The sequence below is a fragment of the Coptis chinensis genome, chromosome 1 (assembly GCF_015680905.1).
Source record: "Coptis chinensis isolate HL-2020 chromosome 1, ASM1568090v1, whole genome shotgun sequence".
Taxonomy (NCBI): Eukaryota; Viridiplantae; Streptophyta; class Magnoliopsida; order Ranunculales; family Ranunculaceae; genus Coptis; species Coptis chinensis.
The window spans coordinates 40450101-40472346 of record NC_141456.1 but is presented as its reverse complement, the minus strand read 5'-3'; the positions used below and the strand labels follow the sequence as shown (position 1 = coordinate 40472346).

Here is a 22246-nt window from a genome sequence, read left to right as displayed (position 1 = left end):
CCAAATTTATGTTTAGTTTCAATTCCTATAGCAATAGTAGTCCAAACCAAAGTTTATGTTGCTTTTTTTGGATGTAGTACTCGATCAAGACAGAATTTTGCTCTTGTATCTGGGACAAGCATGGCCACCCCTCACATAGCCGGTGTCGCTGCTCTGATTAAATAGAAACACCCTAAATGGAGTCCTGCTGCAATAACATCAGCAATGATGACAACTGCTAATATAACAGATCACTTGGGCACTCAGATTCTAGCGTAAGAATCTAACCAATTATCTAATGCGACTCTATTTGACTAAGGTTCGGGATTTATTAATCCTGCTCAAGCCATTGACCCAGGACTAGTGTTTGACGCTTACTTCCAACACTATATACAATTCCTATGTGCCCATCCAATAAGAAGACTTGGTGTGGATGAGGAGTAAGTAAGGCGAGTAGTCGGTGATGGGTGCCCATCTAATAAGAAGACTTGGTGCTCTGACTTGAATACAACAAGTGTTATAGTGTCGAATTTGGTTGGTACAAGGAAGGTAGTTAGAAGGGTCACAAGTGTCGCATCTGAGAAAGAGACTTATCAGGTCACTGTCCAGGAACCAGTGGGTGTATCTGTTACTATGCAACCGACAAATTTTAGCATCAATACAAATGTATCCAAGCACCTTCAAATTATGCTAATAGCAAAGGAAGCCACAAATGCCTACACGTTTGGGGAATTGTTACTCAAGGAAAATAAGAATCATGTGGTTAGAGTTCCTATAGCTGTTTATGTGACCACTTCCTTAGGATATTAAGTCCTTGGCTATTTGGCTTGGCTTTTGAGCTGTATCCTAATTTTGCACACTTACAGCAATGACAATTTCCAATTACCGTCTGACAATCAGGCATGCACCATCGAGAAATAGAAGACGAGAAAAAGCTTCTATTATATATTTTAATAAATTGAATATGCCAGTGATTTTGGATCTTGTTTATCGAAGAACAAAAACTGTTGAAAAAGCTTTGATTTGGTCCAGTTTACAATTCAGTAGTTCCTATTAGTACATGTATCAAAGAAATGTATGGGTCTCAAGATGGTAAGAGTAAGGTAGACAACTAAAACGCAAGAAAACATAAACCTTTCACCACTGAGGGCCAAGGAAGGATTCCAATAAAATCCCTAACCTTATTTTAGAATCTTCCGTGGCCCTTGCACCTTCAGATATATGTTGCACTTGTGTGGTCCACTATAACTGAACACTTCACTTTCGCTTTTTGAACGAAGTGACTAGTTTCAAGAAGAATCCTGACTTCTTTTGTGCCTGAACAAAATTTTGAATGAGTGGTTGCATTGCAGTGACAAAGAATGACAGTGATTCATGTATATAAAGCACTTTCTAAACATTTACCTGAAAGCTTTTCACGATAGTGTTAATACTAGAGGATGTTGATCTTGTCTTCTTCTTTTTATACTTCTTTCCCTTTTCGTTTCTATATGAGCCTGCTAAGGATTTGATAAAATTTGGAATGAAGTTCTTCAAGCTGCCCATGCAAGTAGGAGCCCTTGATTCTCTCTGTTTGCTTTGAACAATAATAATCTAGTGTGATTGGACAAAGATTGTTATGATATATTCAAGATATATATGAATTGATGTATTAAAATCACATTGAACTTGAAACATTCCTAATTTGATCAAACTTCCAAGAATAGTATTTAGTGTGACAATAAATGTTCATCTAAGAGTGTACACCGATTGAGGCTTCAACTCTTCTCTCAATCACTTTGAGCTAGCTAGGGTCATATGTATCATGATATTGGTCAAGCAGCATTCAATATATATCCTGTACAAATAGTCAAATCGAAAATCATAATACTGACATGTGAAGTTGAGGGTTTTGAACTGTTGAACTAAACGATGGTCCCCCTTGACACCCCTAGATCCATCACTAAATCGTAGCAAAATGCAAGCATAACCAGAGCCTTTTGTCTAGGATGTGATTTGGCGAGCATGAATACAAGTGGAAAAAACAAAACAAGAAAACACAATTGTCATTTTTTTATTGCAAATCCTAAATAAAAATATATCTTTTTTTTTTCTTTTTTTTGGTGAGCAAAAGGGAGGTCGCCCCTAATAAAAGGGTCGACTCCCTAAGATTACAGACTCAATGACAACTCAACTAAGAACCGTGCTTAACCAGGGTCCAGAGAAAAGTATGGAGGGGCCCATCTACCTCTAAAGGCTTTATAGGTGATAAAGTTTAGAGTCCAACATAATAAAATTTAGACTCAACCAATTGAGATAATAACGAGTAGATATCATAAGCTATAGAAGTTGCTCCCTAATAAAGCATTGTTCATCTAAGCTCCAAAGTAGCAACAAGAGTTTGAAAATCTGACAATATTGCCAATTTATATATTGATTTGCAACAGTTGTGCTAACTTCAATCCTTCAAGGATAGCTCTCGCTTCGGCCTCCTCTGCGTCCCCATATCTAACTCTGTCATGTCCTGCACCAATACATATACTAGCAGAGTTCCATAAGGCAAAACCAAAGCCTGCTTGGGTGTGATCGTCTACCCAAGATGTATCTGTAGATATATAAGACCAATTTGAGCCTAAGTTGAGCCAATTGGTACTCTTAATAAGTGGTTGGTTGTTCTTGATAATGTAAGTGTTTGCCTTGAAGAGGATAGCGGTGATAGGAGTTTGCTTGTTGTTAAAGGTGAGATCATTCTGATCAATCCATATGGAGTACATGTTGTAGCTACGGAGCTATGTCTATGATATCATGCTTATTATTGTGTCGATTGATAAGCCTACTCAAAACGGAGCTGAGATTATCACTCAGATTCCAACATTCAGTTCTTAGGCCAAGACTAGAATTGGACCAATCAAATACGTACGCTTGATCATAGTGCAATGGAAGAGAGCATGAGAAGTAGATTCCACCTGGTTATTGCATCTTGGGCAGGTAGATGACTAGACTATGTTTCGGTAACTCAAATTTTCCTTTGTAGGCAATGCATTTTTTATGGCTTTCCACAAGAGTTTTACCCAAGTGCTCTTCAACAAACACAACCAATGATCTTTAAAATGTTTCAAGTGTTAAATGTTGATTGGTGTCTGGTTGCTGATGGAAACGTGTTTGGTTAATATGATGAGTCATGAGCTAAATGGGGAATGCCAAATGTTTTTATTTCAATTTCGACAGTCAACGTGGAGTCAAAAAACTCTCTCTCTCTCTCGGGGGTTTTAGGAAATTGCAATTTTCAAATTTTCATTTATGATTTATTAGGTTTCTTCCCCTTCATCATCATCTTCTTCTTTCTTCCTATTATCTTTCAATATAAGGTTGTTCAATATAGCTGCAAGGTCATGTGCATACAATGGATCTGTGTTGTTTCTATAAGAAGTTAAAAAATCTTGATGTTTGCTTGGAACTAGCTAGATAGTGAAGAGAAGTTTGGGTTTTTATACAGGAAAAAACGAAAAACGATTGTGTTTTTTGTTTGGGTTAGTTGTTGAAGAAAAGGAAGAGCTCGAATTCTCCTTATTGTAAATTACCACATTGTAAATGAGAGGAATGCAATGTATAAGAAAGGTGTTTAATTTGTTTAAATGAGGAAGAATGATAGATGAAAATGTATTGTATAGCCACACCTGGCTTTTTTTGGACACTCCGTGATTTAATCAAATTTTGTACCAAATTCTAAACTTTTTAATTAAATATTGTACAAGAAACTTTTTGACAATCTCTATCACTTATTAAGAAAAAAAAAAATTATTCATCTTATTTTTTGTATTTATTTATATTAGACTAAGTAGTAAAATACATTTAGTTGTATAAATGTTGATCAAGGGACATATGTCGCAATCAAGAATTTACCTATCAAAAGACATTACATTTAGCTAAGATAATCATTTATTATGCAAAGTCGTTCATCCGAATTGTTGTTTCCATTGAACAAAAACATACAATTGCCTGGGTGATAATATAATGTATACGATATGACCAAATTGGTTATTGGGCAGTCAAAATTGTGAGAGGCGTACCTGATGCTATTCCTGTAATCAATGAAACTCCTACATTTGCTTAGAAGTAAGATTTCAAATACATTTGGGATCACCCCCGCTATCATATTGGTATGCGGTGTCTGGAAATAAGCCCTGTCGAGCTGTATTTTCCATTATGTTTTCAGGGATTGAGTAGACTCCCCTCATTTTGTTGTGCACGACTCCTCTGATAGACACGTTTCCACCACTCTCGACGTGGTATCTCCAACCCATGGACCAAAATATCGCCTGTATATCCCATATATCGATATATATCGGTATTTTGGTACACCGACATCGATATTTCCGACATATATCCACCGAATATAGAACTCTTTTTTTTCCGATATATATCGGAATTTCCGATATGAAACTTTATATCGCCGATATAATCGATATTTCCGATATAATCGATATATATCGGTTGACTTTTTGACCATTTAAAAATATAAATCCGATATTTCCAATATATTTCCGATATATATCCGATATTATATTTCCGATATTTTGATATTTTAAATAGTTTGAACTGGTTACCAAAAAAAATAGATATATCCGATATATATATATATTTTTAGGTACACCAATATATTCATCGATATCGATATTTTGGGCCTTGCTCCAACCTTCTTGTTTAAGAATGTGAATATTATGAACTGGAAAAAATACCGCATCTAGATATACATGTAAAATTTTGTAAAAGTTCTTTATACAATGGGCTATCTAGGAGAGGATAAAACGTCATATCAAAGATTATAATAGCATTTAGATATGTTTATATAGTACATTTATCAACCTCAGCCATAGAATCTTTAACTTTATAATTTCTCGAACCACAAAATATCAAATGCTCCAGAACGTAGGCAACTCAATTGCAACTCTTCAGAAGAGTTTGGAAAGCTTTTTTTTCTCATCATTGTTAATCACTGAAATAACATCTGCACCAGCTCTTATATGACGATAACGTGACACAAAGAAATTGTACTCCACCATATACTCTTCCGACAACTTCTCAAATTCACTGATGTTTTGAGAAAAAGATAATCTTCTTAAAACTCCAACTACTTTATCTAGAATCTAAGCCATCTCCACTAATCGAAAAAACTATACCAACGCATATACAATACAAACAGTCAAATTTCAATTCAAAGCTTGAAACCTTATGTATAGATGAGACTCTCAATGGCAAACTATAATCTTTTTTGTCGTTTTCGTGATTGCTTGAAGAACCTATTATTTCCTTTCCCCATCACTCCTAATCACTTTAAGCATTCCCTCATTTCTTCTATATTATCTTGTTAAACTGATGTGGCTTTTAAAATTCTAGCAATACATACGTACATACTTTGAATTCTGTAGCAGAAACAAATGTGATTTGTGGCCGGTAGAGTATGACTAGCTGCGAAGGGTGGAGAATGAAGAGGAGGAAGTTATGGCGTTTGGAACATACAAGCGCCAACAAACAGCTCACCAATTGAAACTTGACATTATAAGCATGTCGTAACAGCCAAGTGCAAGAAACCTTGTGATCCACTTATAGCCTACCCCAAGATATTGTAACAACGTAAAAGTAAGGCGAATTAGTAAAAAAGTCTGAGCAGCAGTAGCATGCCCAACATCTCTTCTAAAACATGATTATAAAACTTTCCCCTAAATCGATAACCAGGGAAACCCTAAACTCTTAATTCCACAAGGTTTTTTCTATTCTGACAATAATAATACAAGCCCAAAGAATCAGATCGATCAGTTGGCTATTGTATTTGGCCCAAAGAGCCTTGCTGTTTACTCCACATAACCCAAGTATGTTTGTCCACGTGTTAGGCTCCAATAATATCACATGTGAGGGGGCGTGTTGAGATTTTTAGTCTCACATGGGATATGTCAATAAGCCACGTGATAAACTCTCAAAATTGTAGTTTAAAGCCCTTAATAATATTCCATTTAAACCAATTATGTTTATAATAATAGGAGTTTATTACTGTTTACTTGGTTTTGTGTATTTCAGGTCTTAGAGTTAAATATGTACATAAAGACATCACGTTTGCAAGAGAAATGAGTCAAATTGATTGCTAGAGAAGTTCTATGGTTAAAGCCCAAGTTTCAAGGAGAAAAAATATTTTTAAACCTAGTCAAAGTCAACTCGGACAGAAAAAGATTAGAAAGTCAACATAACTTCAACAGATCGTATCTTTAGACTCAGACTTTATAATTAAACCTATTTTATGTCAAAATATCTAGCTTGAAAAGAGCTTTCTAATGGTCTAAGCCTCGACCCAATCAGAGTAGTAAAAGTGGACGAAAAGAATATTGCAGTAAATTTCAGCAGTTAAGACCTTTTTGGACTTACGTATTTAGATTTTAGGCTTGATTTAATGGCCCAAAACACAGCTCCCAACCCCATGCAAGAAATTGTAACCTAAACCTTTATTTTATAAAGAGGTTTAGGGCAAAACAAAATAATCTTCTTCCCCATTAGTTAATATAATTCTAGATTTTATATTTTTAGCCTCCAACTCCATTAAATACCAAGTTCTTATTTTTATACAAGTATTATTATTTTCATGTCTTCTTCTTATTCTTTTATTCATGATAGTCTCATGAATCAAAGCTAAACCTCAATTAGAAGGGGTTTGAATGAAGCTTTGATAAAGACTTGATTTGTTAGTATAGAATAGTTGTTTAGAGCTTCAAGTCTAGGTTTTTCTTTACTTAGAAATAAAGAGAGTTAACCTAGACTAGAAAATAGTGAGTTTGCCATGAGAAGGGAACAAACTTTTTCTCATGTTAATTAGTTATGACTAGAGATACCATAAGTGAGTATGGACCATTAAAGGTCTAGTCTTTATGTTTGTACCTTGTGTAAAAATATAAAGACTAGGGTTTATATTTTTTAGATGCCACAAGGTGAGGATCGCTTTCTTGAGTAATAGGATTAATCACATAAAAGAGAGTAGGTACTATTTGCACGTAGTTTAATTTATGCATTCTAGGGTTCTAAACACTTGGTTTAGTCCCATATTGGCTCACGTACATATTATTAAGGGGTTTTAGAAGCATGTTTGATTATTAAGGAGGCTAGCTTGTAAATTCATAATTCATGTAGTCTATATATATTGAGTTGTAGGTCTTTGGCCATATTGGGTTGTTGATTAACGCTCTTTGTATTCTTGTTATTGATTATTTATTTGTCGAGTGATTACAAGCGATAACTTGTCGTCTCCATTCTCAAATTTGTAGGTTTCAAGTTCGGTTGTCACTCACAAGCAACCAGTTCGTGATTTTTCGGCGTCACTTTCATATCTATATGCACACTAGTGCATCATTAGCTTTATCATAATAACCGTATTAGTAGATAGTACAGAGGTACTGGTACCTTTGTTGTAGGTCTTCGGTTGTGTACTTGTGATGAGGCAACAGCTGCAGGACGATGCAATGGTGTAGTTGATGTCGAACGTGCAGACTCCCTTAGGCAATGTGAGTAACGAAGAAGCTCGGCTTTCCTGTCATAGCCCCTACCACCACCCCTATTACGTATTACTGCCTGAGTTATAGGGTGATGGATTTTATTAGGATGATGGTTTGATGAAACTCTCCTCCTTGTTGGCCTCTCGACAAAAACAGTCACCAACACTGCCTTCTCCCCACAGCATGCTCCCTGAAATTCAGAAAATTAATCAATCATTCAATATCCATTCATTACAAATATGGGGAAAGGGGAGTTTGGTCGATCAGAACAAGTACCCTTCTCATGATGTCAAAGAATAGCAAGATTTTGAATCACACTGATGACTGATCACATATAGAGAGAAAATGAGATGAGGAGAGAGGAAATATAGACGGTGGTTGAATTGAAAAATATGTTGCAGGCCAAGACTGCAAAGCAAAGAAAAACACAACTGTATGCTTATTATTGCTTAGTCTGAAAACGAACAAATAATTTGTTTAAACTAAAGTTGATGCACGAAAAACAAAAATGACATAACAATAGAAAACAAGGAAACAGGCAAATTTACATTCCAGAATTACCCAATCAAGATCGGGGTATTTTTGTCAATTCAGAAGATAATTTAAGCACAAAAAATTTTTAGTCCCCATTCTTTCTCGACGCAGGAATGGCATTTGAAGATAGGAACGAAGACACAGAAACTCCATCAACGCAAGTCTTTATTCTTTATTCTTTTAATTATTTACTATAATACATCACCTGATTTTATATTACTATTACTGTTACGCAGTCCACCTAACTTGTACAAGGATCCTGATGATGGGCGCCAACGATTTTTGCTCGAGTTAGAATTTGTTCAATGTCTAGCTAATCCAACATACATTCACTGTAAGCTGTGTTTTTTTGAAACGATATTGTCCCATTCATGATTGTTTATTCATTACTGTTTCTGCATTTAATGCAGATTTGGCTCAGAATCGCTATTTTGAGGACGAAGCTTTCATTGGCTACTTGAAGTATCTTCAATATTGGCAACGACCTGAGTACCTAAAATTCATTATGTAAGTTTTCATATCAGTTTTTTAACGTTCTTTTGGCACTCATAATTACGCACTTATGAGCTGTGACTGATGTCAGGTATCCACATTGCCTGTACTTTCTTGAACTTCTACAAAATGCAAACTTCCGCAATGCCATGGCACATCCAGGGAGCAAGGTTACATTCTTCTCTTTCTTGGAAATGTGTTTATTTTCCTTTATGGTATTGGTTGATCAACTGGACGCTCAATTAGGATCTTGACTATATACTGGCTGAAATTCATGTGTGAACCTCATGCATCTTCTGGTTGGACTTTCATGCGTGTTTGTTAAACCCTGAACCTAAATCAGTCGAGTCTTTTCATATTCTAGTGAGGTTAGAATGAAAAAACAAAAGAGATAAGTGGCAAGGAAAAACTTCCTTAAAGACATGGAAAAGCTGCAGATTTCTAATCAAGTAGTATTTAGGCTGTTAGGCATTTGGTTGTTTTTAGAGGTACTTATGACCGAAATATTAAAATGTTCATTTATTTAAAGTGATGCAAATGGCCATTAAATCAAATATGGTTGTTGTCTGAACATTATATTTTCTTATTTGGGGTTATTAGGAATTAGCCCATAGGCAACAATTCTTTTTCTGGAAGAACTACAGAAACAATCGTCTGAAGCACATAGTACCAAGGCCTCTTCCCGAACCAGTTGCTGCACCTATATCTTCCGCACCACCTTCGACACTAGTGTCAACTTCAATGGTCTCTGTTGCACCTGCTCAGGCCCTTTCTCCTATGCAGTATGGTGTACCACCACCTGGACCTGCTCCACCAAAGAATGACATGAGGAATATTGGTGGTGACCGAAGGAAGAGAAAAGTATGTTCCTTTCTCAGTCTTAGTTTTGTATCTTGTTAACAATATCTTAAGAGTAATAAGTGGAGATCATAATTGCGAGTACTTGTTCTAAAATTAGTTTTGTTTAATTATTCCTTTTGATGAAGTGACCCTAATATGCAATTAAGTATTATTTTACTGTTAGCTAAATTATCTGTAGAAGCTTAGTTTATCAATGCACCCTTTTGCTCATATTATAATCATTGTTTTAATGCAGGAAAGAAGCGTGAGTTGAATGGAAACTTCTCCTTTTAAAGATGGTGCATACTTCATATCGGAAGAGGTAAAGTTAGTTTTCTTTCCATCTTATTCGGAGTGTTAAGAGGAACAAAGAGAGAAACCTCATGCTAATTAAAATTGTTGGATTAGGTTTTATTTACATTTTGAAAAAGTAGGTTTTGTACTAAGGTACTATGAGAAATAAGCTTAGGAACCATTCTTATTTCTACCTTTGGAAGAAACACTGGTTGAAGCCTGCAGATGGATAGATTTACTGCAAGTTAGATAACTCTTGTTTCCCTGATGGGGAGAAAACGTTTTTTTCAATTAGGATGTATGCTGAGGCGTGGGGATGTATACTTGTTCTTGCCCCATGCAAAGTCCTTTTACATTTGAGGGCGAGACAAGGAGTTACCTATCCTGTTTTCTCTTCCTGATGGTAGAGACTTTGGCGATTGCATCCCATGTCAAAAGTCCGGTCTGGGATTTCATTGAAAACCAAGTTTAACAGAGCCTTCTGTATTAAATTAATTAAGGAGATGGCATATTAGTCTATCTCCTTCTTACTTTGTGGGATCCAATTGGACAAGCTTCTGCCTATGAAGGGTGCAAATAGTTTGTCTAAATTACTTCTTCTCGATGGTAGAAACAGCTTTTGATCTTGATCTTTCCGAAAAAGGATTTTATGTGTCAACTGGACTCGTATATCCTTGTGCTGAAAACAGATTTTCGAACTTGTTTTCCACCTAAGCTGTATGCTAGTATGGACAAGATCCCGATCAGCTTGTACTGATCCGTCTAAAGCTTGACCTTCTCTGGAACACAGACCACCTCAGGAATTGAACTTAGGTGATTACGCTTCAAAAAAACAGGGTCGCCTGTGGGTGTTCCAAATAATATAAGTCTTTCTTTTAGATGAATTCAGGATATATGGACAAATATTGAGTTAGGATTTCGATATGTGCTAGACAAGTCGGCTAGGAAACTCTTAGCATTTTTAATCCGGTTACGCTAGTGATAATACATTTGCTATACATTCCAGTAGCTAGGTAGGGGCTAACAATATCCTTACGTAGCTTTACATTGCTATTCCATTTATATGAAGGTTCCCCTACGAAAGGTTATATTAGGACATTATGAACTTATGCTGACCGTATATGCATGTGGCACACAATTCCTCATTAAACCGAAACAAAGATCACGTATTTTGTTGGTTGCCTATTTCACCTTCCATCATTCAGAGTACTCGTTTGGTCGTTTTTTCATGTTTCTTTCTGATCTGTGTCTTTATGTTTGAGTTTTTCAGGTTGAATGCGCTATCTCTAAAGATTATGGATCTACATGGACTTGAGAGTTCCAAGGAGATAATGCTTCTGAACTGACGAAACACAGGATTGCATATCATTTCGAAGTGATAATATTTATCTTTTCTTGATTTTGGTATGTTTGAGGTTCTATAGGTTTTGTAGATTGTTGTATGAGAATTCAATCTGAACAGATTTGGTTTTTAACCTTCAGTTCATTTTGATGTTTTAGAAACCCTGATTAGTGGAAGGTAGATATCCGTTTCTACTTAGTTGGGCTCTTTAAAATTTTAATCTAAGATATCGAGCTTGTTTAGTGGTGTATATTTTTTAGAATTTAATGTAAAATAGTGTGGAGTTTGGTTCTTATACATTCAACTTCTATTTAGTATTGTTGGAACCCTGGAAACAGATTATGGACTTTGTCTTTGTTTTCTGTTTCTTGTGTTGATCCTTTTTGAGGATTTGAATTTCAATATAAATTTAAATTTAGTAAAATAAGAAATTATAAAAAGATAAAGATAAAAGAAAAGATGATGGTCCTTCTTCAATTCTCTTTTCTGTACAGAATGAGGACGAATATTTGAATAATGCTTGTTCGAATCCTCGGAGGCTTCATGAATATTTGAATTATGATTAGTTCGGACTTCTGTGAAAAGAAATATGAAAACTTCTGTATAACAAAATATATAATATACAGGCAGTAATTTCTATTCCAGTAAAACTGGGTCAGTATACATATTCATAGAAACAAAATGATTGTAGGTGTTGCACCAGACTACCAGAGTGACTTCTGCGCTAGCAACAGGTAGCTCAAGTTAGGTGTGTGTTTGGCGTCAAGTACAAGAATAACTCTTTGCCTTCCGCGCCTATGCACTGATCATATTTTGGACATGCTGGAAAGTCTACAAGGCCTGTGTTGAAACGCTTCTCTTCTTCTTTGATGATAAGACGAAGATCGAAATAAAGCAGCCAAGGGACATTTTTTACCCCAATCACCTCCAAGTATACTCATTCAAACCAGCAGATCCCAATGCAGTCGTATAACATGTTCCTACATACTTGTTGTCTTTGTATGTTCGAGAACGCAACAAATTCTCTTCGGTGGCTGGGATGGTATATAGATCATCCTTGTGTCGTTTCTTCACTACTTGGTCACTATGAGATGATGTGTACTGTATTGCTGGCGACCACCAAAGCATGGCGTTGTTGTTGAACAGAATCTCTTTGATGGATGACTTGATTGCTGTTGTTGTACACTTCTATTAACTGGTAAAACTAGACAAGTCTCCATTGTTGAACTAGAGAGATAAGGGGAACTTTCTTTTCAAGCTACTGTTTAGCAAATCCTATATAGTTTTAGAAGTTTTTCGGGTAAACAGTAAAGGGTTAATTAGTATTACCACCACCACCACAAACGTTTTTCTTTTATAGTGACTCCAACAAGTTAAGCGAATACTAATTGAGTGCCGAGTTAGGAAACAAAATACGCGTATAGTTTGGGCTACTACTATTTTTAGAAACTTGTTTAAGATCATGGATTTAGGATCAAGTTGCGCCTAACCTGACATTTTTAATCCATGAATTTGGGCCGAACCCCTAGCCAGCTTGTTCCAGTAACCGGGATGGTGCTTGAAAATGGGTCCAGCTGCTCAACGACCTACTTCCTAATTTTATTATGGTATTTGTTATTGACAGACCCCATATTGTGTTAGGCAGACCCTAAAAAAAAACAATTATTACAAGTGTGTCATTGGTTCTAAAAAAATTGAATTCGAAAACCCCAAACTTAAACGACCCGGCTAGGTCGTTCATTGTACAAACTCAACGATATGGCCACACCATTTGGACTGTACAAACCCAACGATATGGCCACACCGTTTGGACTAAGTCCCAAATGGTGTGGCCACACCGTTTGGACCAGTGTAGTAAAGGCGTTAAAGCGCACCTAAGGCGCAACACCCTCTTGTGCCTTAGGCGCAAGGTGCGAGGTGTTGCGCGCGCCTAATTGAAGTGAGGCGTGTAGTAATAAATATATATATATATATATCAAATAAAAAATAAAATAAATATTAAATATGACATGAATTATCACTGATTTGCTTAGCCAAACTTTTAAATTAATTTTATGTGATTGTAAGCATAAAACCATTGTGGTCATTTAAAAGAAAAATCTTAAGTAATAAGTAAAGAGCAAAATAAAACTCGTATCTCTCAATACAATCTAGCTCAACTTCAATAAACTAAAATAATGAACCGATCGAATTGAGCCAAATGAGTTCTTTATAAAATAGAACACGTGATTCAAAGTTTAGAATCCCGTAAAACTTTATTTAAAATTTAATTCATCTTTGTGTCTTCTCTCAATCCATACAACTTAACAAAAACTAGTCAAAATTAAGTTTAGTGTACTCCACAATGAAACTTACTAAATTTGTACAATTTCTTATATCATACAACAACTGGATTGAGTGTAAATGTGTCACGTATAGCAAAAATTGTAAAAGTTGATAAGGCGCGCGCCTCGACAAAAGGAGCAAAAATGCACAAAAAACGCACGCCTTATGTTACTTCTCGCGCTTTGGTCAAGGCGAGGCACTAAAGTGCACCTTACGCCTTAGGTGCGCGCTTATTTGCGCCTTGACTACGCTAGTTTGGACTAAGTTCCACACGACTTGGCCACACCGTTTGGGACTTAGTCCAAACGATGTGCCCACACTGGTCAAGAGCCCAAAAAACAGAACTTTATATTTTTTTCAAAGTTCAAATCCCAAACGGTGTGGCCACACCGTTTGGACTAAGTCTCCAACGATATAGCCACACCGTTTGGGATTTGAACTTTGAAAAAATATAAAATTCTATTTTTTAGCCTCTTGACCGGGGAAAGCACATCGTTTGACTAAGTCCCAAACGGTGGTAATCGTTGGGGATTTAGTCCAAACGATGTAACCATATCATTTGGGTTTTTAATGAATGAACGACTGGCCGGGTTTTAAGCTTGGGGTTTTCAAATTCATTTTTTTGGGACCAATGGCACACTTGTAATAATTGTTTTTTTTAAGATTTTTTGGGACCAATGACACACTTGTAATAATTGTTTTTTTTTAGGTGTGCCCAACACAATATGGGGTCTAGTAATAGGACTCTTTCATTATTTCAAGCTTTTAAACTTGCGAACTAGAGTAGATTACTAGGGTTTAGGGCTGGAAATGGAACAGGGTTGAATTCTCACTCAAAACTCTTTACCATATTTGGATCCATCCGGATTCGGATCGGATTTCGGATATCCATATCTATTAAAAAACACTAAAAAATACACTATTTTAATGATTTTTATATATAAATATAAGATATAAATTAATTTTTAGACATCAAAATATAAATCTTGTTAAAATGATTCGGGTTTTCAGATATTCAGGCCAGATTCTTCACAAACATATAAACCATATCCGTTAAAATTGATTCAGATATGGTCGGATTCAGGTTGAATCCCGTACCATTTTAAGCCCTACTAGGGTTGTAGCCTATAAGGCTGTCAACGGGCCCGACCTGAGCAGGACACACTTACGTCCAGACGCAGCCCACAACATATATGAATTTTCGAGTCCAAGTCTAGTCTAGGTCCTATTGGACAAGTTCGGATTCCAACCAGGTCTAAATCCATTACCAATATATGGAAACTTTTTTTTTTCTTAAAAATCAATCAAATTTAGTAGCAAGAGTTGAACCCTTATCTCTTGTGTACACTGACCAACATTGCTTTCAATTTTTTATGTACATTATTAGTAAATATATTACTAATAGTAACTATAAAACATACAAATCTATAATAGATTTCGAGTCGGGCCATTATCGGACCGAACAAAGATATGTCTAAACCTGGCCCAATAATCTTATCGGATTAAAGGTAAAGTCTAAGTCTTTGTTTTAAAGTCCTATTACTGACAGACCCCATATTGTGTTTGGCAGCTGACCCAAAAAAAAAAAACAATTATTACAAGTGTGTCATTGGTCCCAAAAAAAAAAAAAAACAATTATTACAAATGTGTCATTGGTCTCAAAAAATTGAATTTGAAAACCACAAGCTTAAACGACCCGGCTAGGTCGTTTATTGTGCAAACCCAATGATATGGCAACACCGTTTGGACTAAGTCCCAAACGACTTGGCCACACCGTTTGGGACTTAATTAGTCCAAACGATGTGCCCACACCGGTCAAGAGACCAAAAAACATAACTTTATATTTTTTCAAAGTTCAAATTCCAAATGGTGTGGCTATATCGTTGGGGACTTAGTCCAAACGGTGTGGCCATATCGTTGGAGACTTAGTCCAAACGACTTGGCCACACCGTTTGGGATTTGAACTTTGAAAAAATATAAAGTTCTGTTTCTTGGCCTCTTGATCGTTGTGGGCACATCGTTTGATTTAAGTCTCAAGCGGTGTGGCCAAGTCGTTGGACTAAGTCTCCAACGATATGGGCCAATTGTTTGGACTAAGTCCCGGCGACTTTCTTACATAACCGTTTGGGATTTAGTCCAAGCGGTATGGCCATATCGTTGGGTTTCTTATGATGAAGCGGCCTCCGGATCATTTAAGCTTTGGGGTTTTGAATTGATTTTTTTGGGACCAATTAAAGATCTTTGTAATAATTATTATTTTTTGACTTTTTGAGACTAATGGCACACTTGTAATAATTTTTTTTTTTTTTTTTTTGTGTCTCTACCCAACACAATATGGAGTCTGTCAATAACAAGTAACTTGTTTTATCGTTCGGATTCAATCATGCTTGTCTCAACCCATTGACAACTCTAAGTAGGGGGTGTGTTTGCCAACCAAAATTTTAAAGTGGAATTAATAATATATTTAGTAATCCACAAGATATAGTTACGAACGTTTGTAATTGCAGTTCCAACTTCCAAATCAACGCTAACAAGGAGAGAAGAACCACTAATCAAGAAAATGAACAAAGAATTGAGTTGCATTCATCCATGCAAAGTTACCTTCGGCCTGTTTTTATTTCTGTAAGCCCAATTTAGATCCAGTGCTAATAGTGTTACCATATGGTGCCATGGTGGTGTCTGTCTATCAAACTTCGAAAAAGTGTGATGTGTCAAAACTTTCACTCTTTTTTTAAACCTTTGCCCACGTTTATTAATAATATCTCACAACAGCAAGACGCGGCGACTTGTCACAACTCACAAACAAAATTGCCAGCGCAGTGACGTAAAAGATAGATGCTTACGTGTTTATGATTATTTCAATTGACTGACGTGCTATATATATGGTCTAAAATTCTAAATTATCGGTTTCTTCTCGCCACGTAGAAAGTTAATTTATAGTACACCTGGTTCTAAATTATTTTACTACCACTCTTATCTTTTGACCACTGGAAAATTATGAGATCACAAAGTATAGTATCTACAGTAATGATCTAGGGATGCAATCGAGGTGGCAAGGTGTTATGTCGTCACCAAATGTATAGGATTATTGTCGCTCCATACAAAACGCGACTGCACAACCAAATGCGCTCTTTCTTGGGTTTTAATTGTCCTCTTTTTGACATTTTAATGACAATACTCTCCTTCCTATGTTAAGGTTTAGAGAATGAGAACAAACAAATCTTTATTAGTGTACTTTTTGAAATTTATTGTAATAAATAGATTTACTAAATTTGCTTATATTTACTTGGACAATCAAATAGTTTCCATTCAATCATTAATATATTATCATGAAGGGATCTTAAATTAATTTTCATTTGGTTGGTTATATTAGTATTTTAATTTATTAATGATTGAATAAATTCATCACTCTATACAGTTTTAGAGAAGTTGTCATCGGTAGCAATTTGACAATTTTTATGAACAAATTTGCCAAATTATAATAACAAAACAATGTCATTGTTAGATTGTAGCAAATACTGGTCACATATTATCTGGGCTTTAGACACGCTTAAGTTAATAATTGGAGACCGATAATTGTTAAAAGACTTTAAAAATCATAACTAACACTCGTTTCTCGTTTCTCGCCAAAACCATAAACTAAACATTTGGATTTAATTGTCATAGATAATCCATAAAAATTCAAATTATTCTCTGTAACATAATTAACTAAACAATAATCTATACACTTAAATATTAGCATTTTTCAACTTTGTACACAAATTGAACACCTCTTACTTCCAACTAATTTAGTAAGTATAAAATCATAATTAAAAATGAGTCACACTCTATAAAAATAAAAATCAAGCTTATCCAAACGAGGACAATATAGTAAAATCCCACCCACCACATATTTAGGAAAAGGAAAAGTAAATATAGTATATAAAATCAAAATCTCATCACAATTTATTACAAAAATAAGTTTTTTTCTTCTTCTTCTTCAGAATGGATTAAACTTCTTACCTTGTATCATTCCACACAAGTGTCGTATGATTCTTTGAAACGTTTCTGACTATAAATACCCTTTTCAACTCTTTCAGTTCTCTTCATCTTTGTTCTTCTTTTGATGCTCTGTTTTTTGTTCTCTTTCCACCACCTTTTCTTGTTCTCTGTCAACTTTGAGTTCCAGCCTCTTTCTTTGTAATCCCAGACTTGTTTTTTCAGTTTTGATCCTTGGGCATTCGTTGTTTTACTGTTTTATTTGATTCAGAATGAATGCTCTTGCTGCTACCAATAGAAACTTTCGTCATGCTGCTCGTATTCTTGGCTTGGATTCAAAGCTTGAGAAGAGTCTTTTGATTCCTTTTAGAGAGATCAAAGTAATTTTCTTTTGATTGAAAGAAGTGGTGGGGTGTTTGATATGAGGTTTAACGTGTTTTTTGTTTTCGGCAGGTTGAATGTACTATTCCTAAAGATGATGGTTCTCTTGTTTCTTACATTGGATTTAGAGTTCAACATGATAATGCTCGTGGACCGATGAAAGGCGGGATTCGTTACCATCCTGAGGTGATGATATATGATCTTATTTAATCTTTCTTTGATTTTGTTATGTTTCATGCTTGTAGATTGTGTGCTTTGTAATTTAGTCTCAATTGATTTGGGTTTTAGTTCGTTTTTATTTAATGAATGTTTATCTTGTTGTGTATTGTCTGTGAAAAAAAGAATATATTAAATTATCATCTTTGGCACTTTTTTTCTGTTTGTTATATTCATGTTATTTATAAATATATGTGAACTGATTTGGGAATTCATTTCTTAGTTCAATTTGACTATTTTCTAGCTGCTAAAAGTTGTGGGAATTTCAGATCAGATCTTGTTGATTTTTTTTTTCCGCCATTTTCTTGGGGTTTTATGGCTTTCCATCCGTTTTTGATAAAATCTCTGCATCAGTTTAAGACTTTTCTAGCAATGACTTTAGGGATTCAATTTGGGCATTTTGGAAATGTTGACCAAATGATGGAGCTTCCAAAAATAATTTCTAAAGTGTTGTTTTTATCTGTTTTGCCTTAATATTGAGTACATGCTTTCTCAAGAAAGTCATGGTCCTTTAAGCTAATATGTTGGATTAAATTTGTGCACAAATATAAGTTGATCCTCATTATTTCAAGATTAGTACATCATTTTATTTTGTTAGAATAGTCACAAGATATGCATAGAGCTATTATCGTAATAATTACTTCCATAAAGCAAAGAAAAAACTTAATTATCAATAGATAGGTTTATAATTATAACGTGCAAGGGTTTCCATCTCTAGCAAAATCGCAAAGATAATAAGATTTCAGAACTTTGATTCTTCGTATTTGGTAGTTACAGTTTGACTGCAAATGTCTGGTTTGTACGTGTATTTGGAGGGGGTATCTTTTGGATTTTTCTTTGTTTTTATCATCTCTAGTTTGAACATTCTCGTCCTTATCTGTTGGATGAATATCATGTTGTCTAGCTAAAGAATGTTCCAAACAGCTTTTTTTTTAAATGGAAGAATCCAAAGGGGTTCTTTTTTCTGTTATTCATTTTGTTTCCTTCTTGTTATCGTGTCGACTATTAAACATATATAAAGAGACACGTTGAACGAATAACTTCACATTATAAACGGATGTGTTAAAACTAGACCTGTGCTATGTCAGAAAATGTTTTTTTTATTATCAGATAATAATGATAGCAGAGATCATTAATAACCAACAAGACACTTTAGATGGATACACGTGTTATTGACCATTAGCAAATATTCAGGTAACGCAACATTTTATTCCCACTCATACACATAGATTGACTCGTTGTTGATTAGTGTTTAATTTCCTAATGTATCTTTCTCGTTCTTACCTGTCTATAGTACTATAATTCCTGTAGTAAGGTTTAAAAAATCTCCGATGATAACTCTTTCTTCTAAGTAGGTCTGTACCGCTTTCTTCTAAGTTAGTAACAATGTCATACAGTTTAAAGCGAATACACATATCTCTTATGAATATATGTGATGTCGAGTTGTATTCCGATTTTGTAAACACATGCATATTGTTAGATTCTCTTTTGTTGGATTCTTGAAAACCTTTCAATTGAATGGAGGAATTGGGTTTACTCAGCTACTTCTAGATGTTTGTAACGAGGCGTCCTTATTATTGTTCATTCTTTTCTGTCTCTTTGATCAACATAGCAGATTTCAGATGTGTGATCTTCTTCTCATTGTCCTTTTGTATTGATATGTGAGTTGATTGATGTCAACAGGTTGACCCTGATGAGGTGAATGCTCTGGCTCAACTAATGACTTGGAAGAGCGCCGTCGTGGACATTCCATATGGTGGAGCAAAGGGTGGAATTGGATGCTCACCTAGAGACTTGAGTACAAGTGAATTGGAACGGCTCACTCGTGTCTTCACTCAAAAGATCCATGATCTCATTGGAATTCACACTGACGTTCCTGCCCCTGACATGGGAACCAATGCACAGGTACTCTAAGCCTCAGAGTATGTAGACAATGGGCTTCCTGTTGTCATAGTTTCTCCTTGAAGCTGAAGTTTAATTTGTTTATCTCAATTTGCAGACAATGGCATGGATTTTGGATGAGTACTCAAAGTTTCATGGTCACTCACCAGCAATTGTCACTGGGAAGCCTATAGTAAGTATTTGTGGCGAAGGAAAAAACAGGGTCTTCGTGATGTATTCCAAACTGGTCAATATATGGAATGTCAAGAACTAAGATTTTTACAAATAAATTCTCTGTAGGATCTTGGTGGATCACTGGGAAGGGACGCTGCAACAGGACGAGGCGTAGTTTTTGCAACGGAAGCCTTACTTGCTGAACATGGAAAGTCAATCCCTGAAATGAGATTTGTTATCCAGGTATATCTGAAAAAAATTCACTTCTATTTTAGTCCATTTTGTTCCTGATTACAGAATATGGATATTCTTATTATGCTTGTTCTTATTTTTAACATGAATTTTCAGGGGTTTGGTAATGTGGGTTCTTGGGCGGCTAAGCTCATTCATGAAAAGGGAGGGAAAATAACTGCAGTAAGTGACATGACTGGTGCAGTTCAGAACCCTAATGGACTCGATATCCCAGCTTTGCTCAAACACAAAGAAAACAATGGTGCTCTGAAGGATTTCGATGGTGGTGATGCAATAGATCCCAATGAATTGCTCGTGCAAGATTGTGATGTTCTTATTCCATGTGCTTTAGGAGGAGTCCTTAACAAGTTCGTCTCTTCCCTCCACAAACCTTGATATATAATTATTTTTTTATGATCTTCATATGCTCTTTTTACCATTATATTCTGATCTTTTAAGTCTTAAAAGGTGGTTGCATTAATTGTTCACAACATGTCTTCAAAGATAGTGGATTACATGTATCTGATTGCTCTTAGTTCTGAAACGTTACTGGTCAGTGTTAACTTGGATTCTAAAATTAAAGCATAATTTGCTAACGGAGCTAATGTTTCTACAACTCTACATTAATGTATGGCTGCAAATTAAGTGTTCATGTACCATACTACATAATGTGCTGCATTCTACTTTATCTAAGCACATTAAATATGTTTGACATTCTTACAAACTAATATGTATGATATGGTATTCTATTAAGACTCATTTTTTGCAAAGTCAGATTGAGCAGGCATACTCAGTTAGTATAGTAGTATATCAGCTCGACAAACTTCTTTATCAATATCAGCTCGATGGACGTACTCTTATAAAACTGTCATTGAGTATACCGTGGTAGAATATCTGTATGTATACTATATGACCTTGGAAACAGAGTCCCCTAGAGTATTTCAGTATAACATGGTAGAGTATGTATAATATGAGCTGCAAAACAGAGAGTAATTGAGAATTTGAGTAGAATGACAACTTTTTAGTTTAATGTTAAAAGGTTGTCTACAGCTAGTCTCAAATCCTTGACAGAAGATGTAGCTTCTAGCTCAGATAAGGTGTCATCTTATAATTTCTGTCTGATCTTAATAGGATAAGAGCTCACTGTAGTTTGGTTTTATGAACCCTAATCATCCTTACATTCTTTGGCTTCAGGGATAATGCTGCAGATGTGAAGGCCAAATATATAATAGAAGCTGCAAATCATCCTACTGACCCTGAAGCTGATGAGGTAATAGTTCTTGGTTTGGTCAAATCCATATGTTATACTGTTATAGTACACTTCCTAACTTCAATTTTCTATGTTGTAGATACTATTGAAAAGAGGAGTTACTATACTCCCAGACATATATGCAAATGCTGGAGGGGTGACAGTGAGCTATTTTGAATGGGTTCAGGTACTTTATAGTACTAAAAGTTTGTGAACTTGGCATCTCTCTTTTATTCTTATCTTAGAACTTAATATCCATCTATCCTTATACTGAGAATCTGTCCTGTTTATTACATTTTTTCAGAACATTCAAGGTTTTATGTGGGAAGAGGATAAAGTTAACAATGAGCTGCAAAAGTACATGAGACGCGCTTTTGGTAATATCAAAGCAATGTGTCAATCTCAGGACTGCAGCCTTCGAATGGGTGCCTTCACATTGGGAGTCAGTCGTGTCGCTCGTGCCACCCTCTTAAGGGGTTGGGAAGCATAAGATGGATACATTTTTCATCATACTTTAAGAACATAGTTCTGAGTCGGTTTACCTGTGTGTTTTTTCCTTTTTATCATTTGAACTTCTTTTATGTCTTGGGTCATTAAAGTGAACATGGAAAGATGATATGTATTCATTGAAGTTTTCTTATAGAGCACCCCGGGAGCCAAAAAAATTAATGAATCAGGGTTTGAGCTTAAATAGTTACTTTATCAGTTAACTATATTTCCTTTTCTTTGCAACATTTTGATCTTCCGATGCCTATGCCAGTAGGCCTGCCCCCTGCATGCTAGGGTAGTAGCTAACCTTTTCAGCCTAATATAGTA

At 35.4% G+C, this 22246-nt stretch overlaps 3 protein-coding genes across 4 annotated transcripts; 2 read left to right on the top strand and 1 right to left on the bottom strand.

The window, feature by feature from the left end:
• Nucleotides 1-984: 984 nt before the first annotated feature.
• LOC147523998 (uncharacterized) lies at nucleotides 985-7913 on the bottom strand. 2 transcript variants are annotated; one of them, XM_086601262.1, is made up of 4 exons: nucleotides 7770-7913; nucleotides 7402-7683; nucleotides 1384-1572; nucleotides 985-1296 (listed from the first exon to the last, which is right to left on the bottom strand). In XM_086601262.1, exons 1-4 carry the CDS (start codon nucleotides 7776-7778, stop codon nucleotides 1237-1239), a joined length of 540 nt encoding a protein of 179 aa, XP_086457388.1. In that variant the 5' UTR covers nucleotides 7779-7913; the 3' UTR covers nucleotides 985-1236. The 2 variants fall into 2 exon arrangements, with proteins under 2 accessions (XP_086457388.1, XP_086457394.1); XM_086601268.1 differs by lacking the exons at nucleotides 985-1296; nucleotides 1384-1572 and adding an exon at nucleotides 2298-2482.
• Nucleotides 7914-7968: 55 nt separating this feature from the next.
• MED31 (SOH1 family protein) lies at nucleotides 7969-11357 on the top strand. Its single transcript, XM_086601249.1, has 7 exons — nucleotides 7969-8184; nucleotides 8264-8361; nucleotides 8438-8534; nucleotides 8611-8689; nucleotides 9120-9380; nucleotides 9616-9681; nucleotides 10924-11357. The coding sequence occupies exons 1-6, from the start codon at nucleotides 8141-8143 to the stop codon at nucleotides 9631-9633; spliced, it is 597 nt and encodes a 198-aa protein (XP_086457375.1). The 5' UTR covers nucleotides 7969-8140; the 3' UTR covers nucleotides 9634-9681; nucleotides 10924-11357.
• A 5882-nt stretch (nucleotides 11358-17239) lies between these two features.
• On the top strand, nucleotides 17240-22121 carry LOC147523996 (glutamate dehydrogenase 2). Its single transcript, XM_086601236.1, has 9 exons — nucleotides 17240-17678; nucleotides 17752-17865; nucleotides 19579-19800; nucleotides 19895-19969; nucleotides 20077-20193; nucleotides 20299-20549; nucleotides 21376-21451; nucleotides 21531-21617; nucleotides 21735-22121. Exons 1-9 carry the CDS (start codon nucleotides 17571-17573, stop codon nucleotides 21918-21920), a joined length of 1236 nt encoding a protein of 411 aa, XP_086457362.1. The 5' UTR covers nucleotides 17240-17570; the 3' UTR covers nucleotides 21921-22121.
• Nucleotides 22122-22246: the final 125 nt, after the last annotated feature.

Bases quoted from the DNA above. Each gene is read 5' to 3' on its own strand.
- MED31 (XM_086601249.1), top strand. From the start codon at position 8,141: ATGGCATTTGAAGATAGGAACGAAGACACAGAAACTCCATCAAC. The intron at 8,185-8,263 runs GCAAGTCTTTAT...ACTGTTACGCAG, and splicing joins GACACAGAAACTCCATCAAC to TCCACCTAACTTGTACAAGG. The intron at 8,535-8,610 runs GTAAGTTTTCAT...GACTGATGTCAG, and splicing joins GAGTACCTAAAATTCATTAT to GTATCCACATTGCCTGTACT.
- LOC147523998 (XM_086601262.1), bottom strand. The intron at 1,573-7,401 runs GTACCAGTACCT...CAATCACACTAG, and splicing joins ACCGAAGACCTACAACAAAG to ATTATTATTGTTCAAAGCAA. The intron at 1,297-1,383 runs GTAAATGTTTAG...AATTTTGTTCAG, and splicing joins CTATCGTGAAAAGCTTTCAG to GCACAAAAGAAGTCAGGATT.
- LOC147523996 (XM_086601236.1), top strand. From the start codon at position 17,571: ATGAATGCTCTTGCTGCTACCAATAGAAACTTTCGTCATGCTGCTCGT. The intron at 19,970-20,076 runs GTAAGTATTTGT...AATTCTCTGTAG, and splicing joins TTGTCACTGGGAAGCCTATA to GATCTTGGTGGATCACTGGG. The intron at 21,618-21,734 runs GTACTTTATAGT...ACATTTTTTCAG, and splicing joins GCTATTTTGAATGGGTTCAG to AACATTCAAGGTTTTATGTG.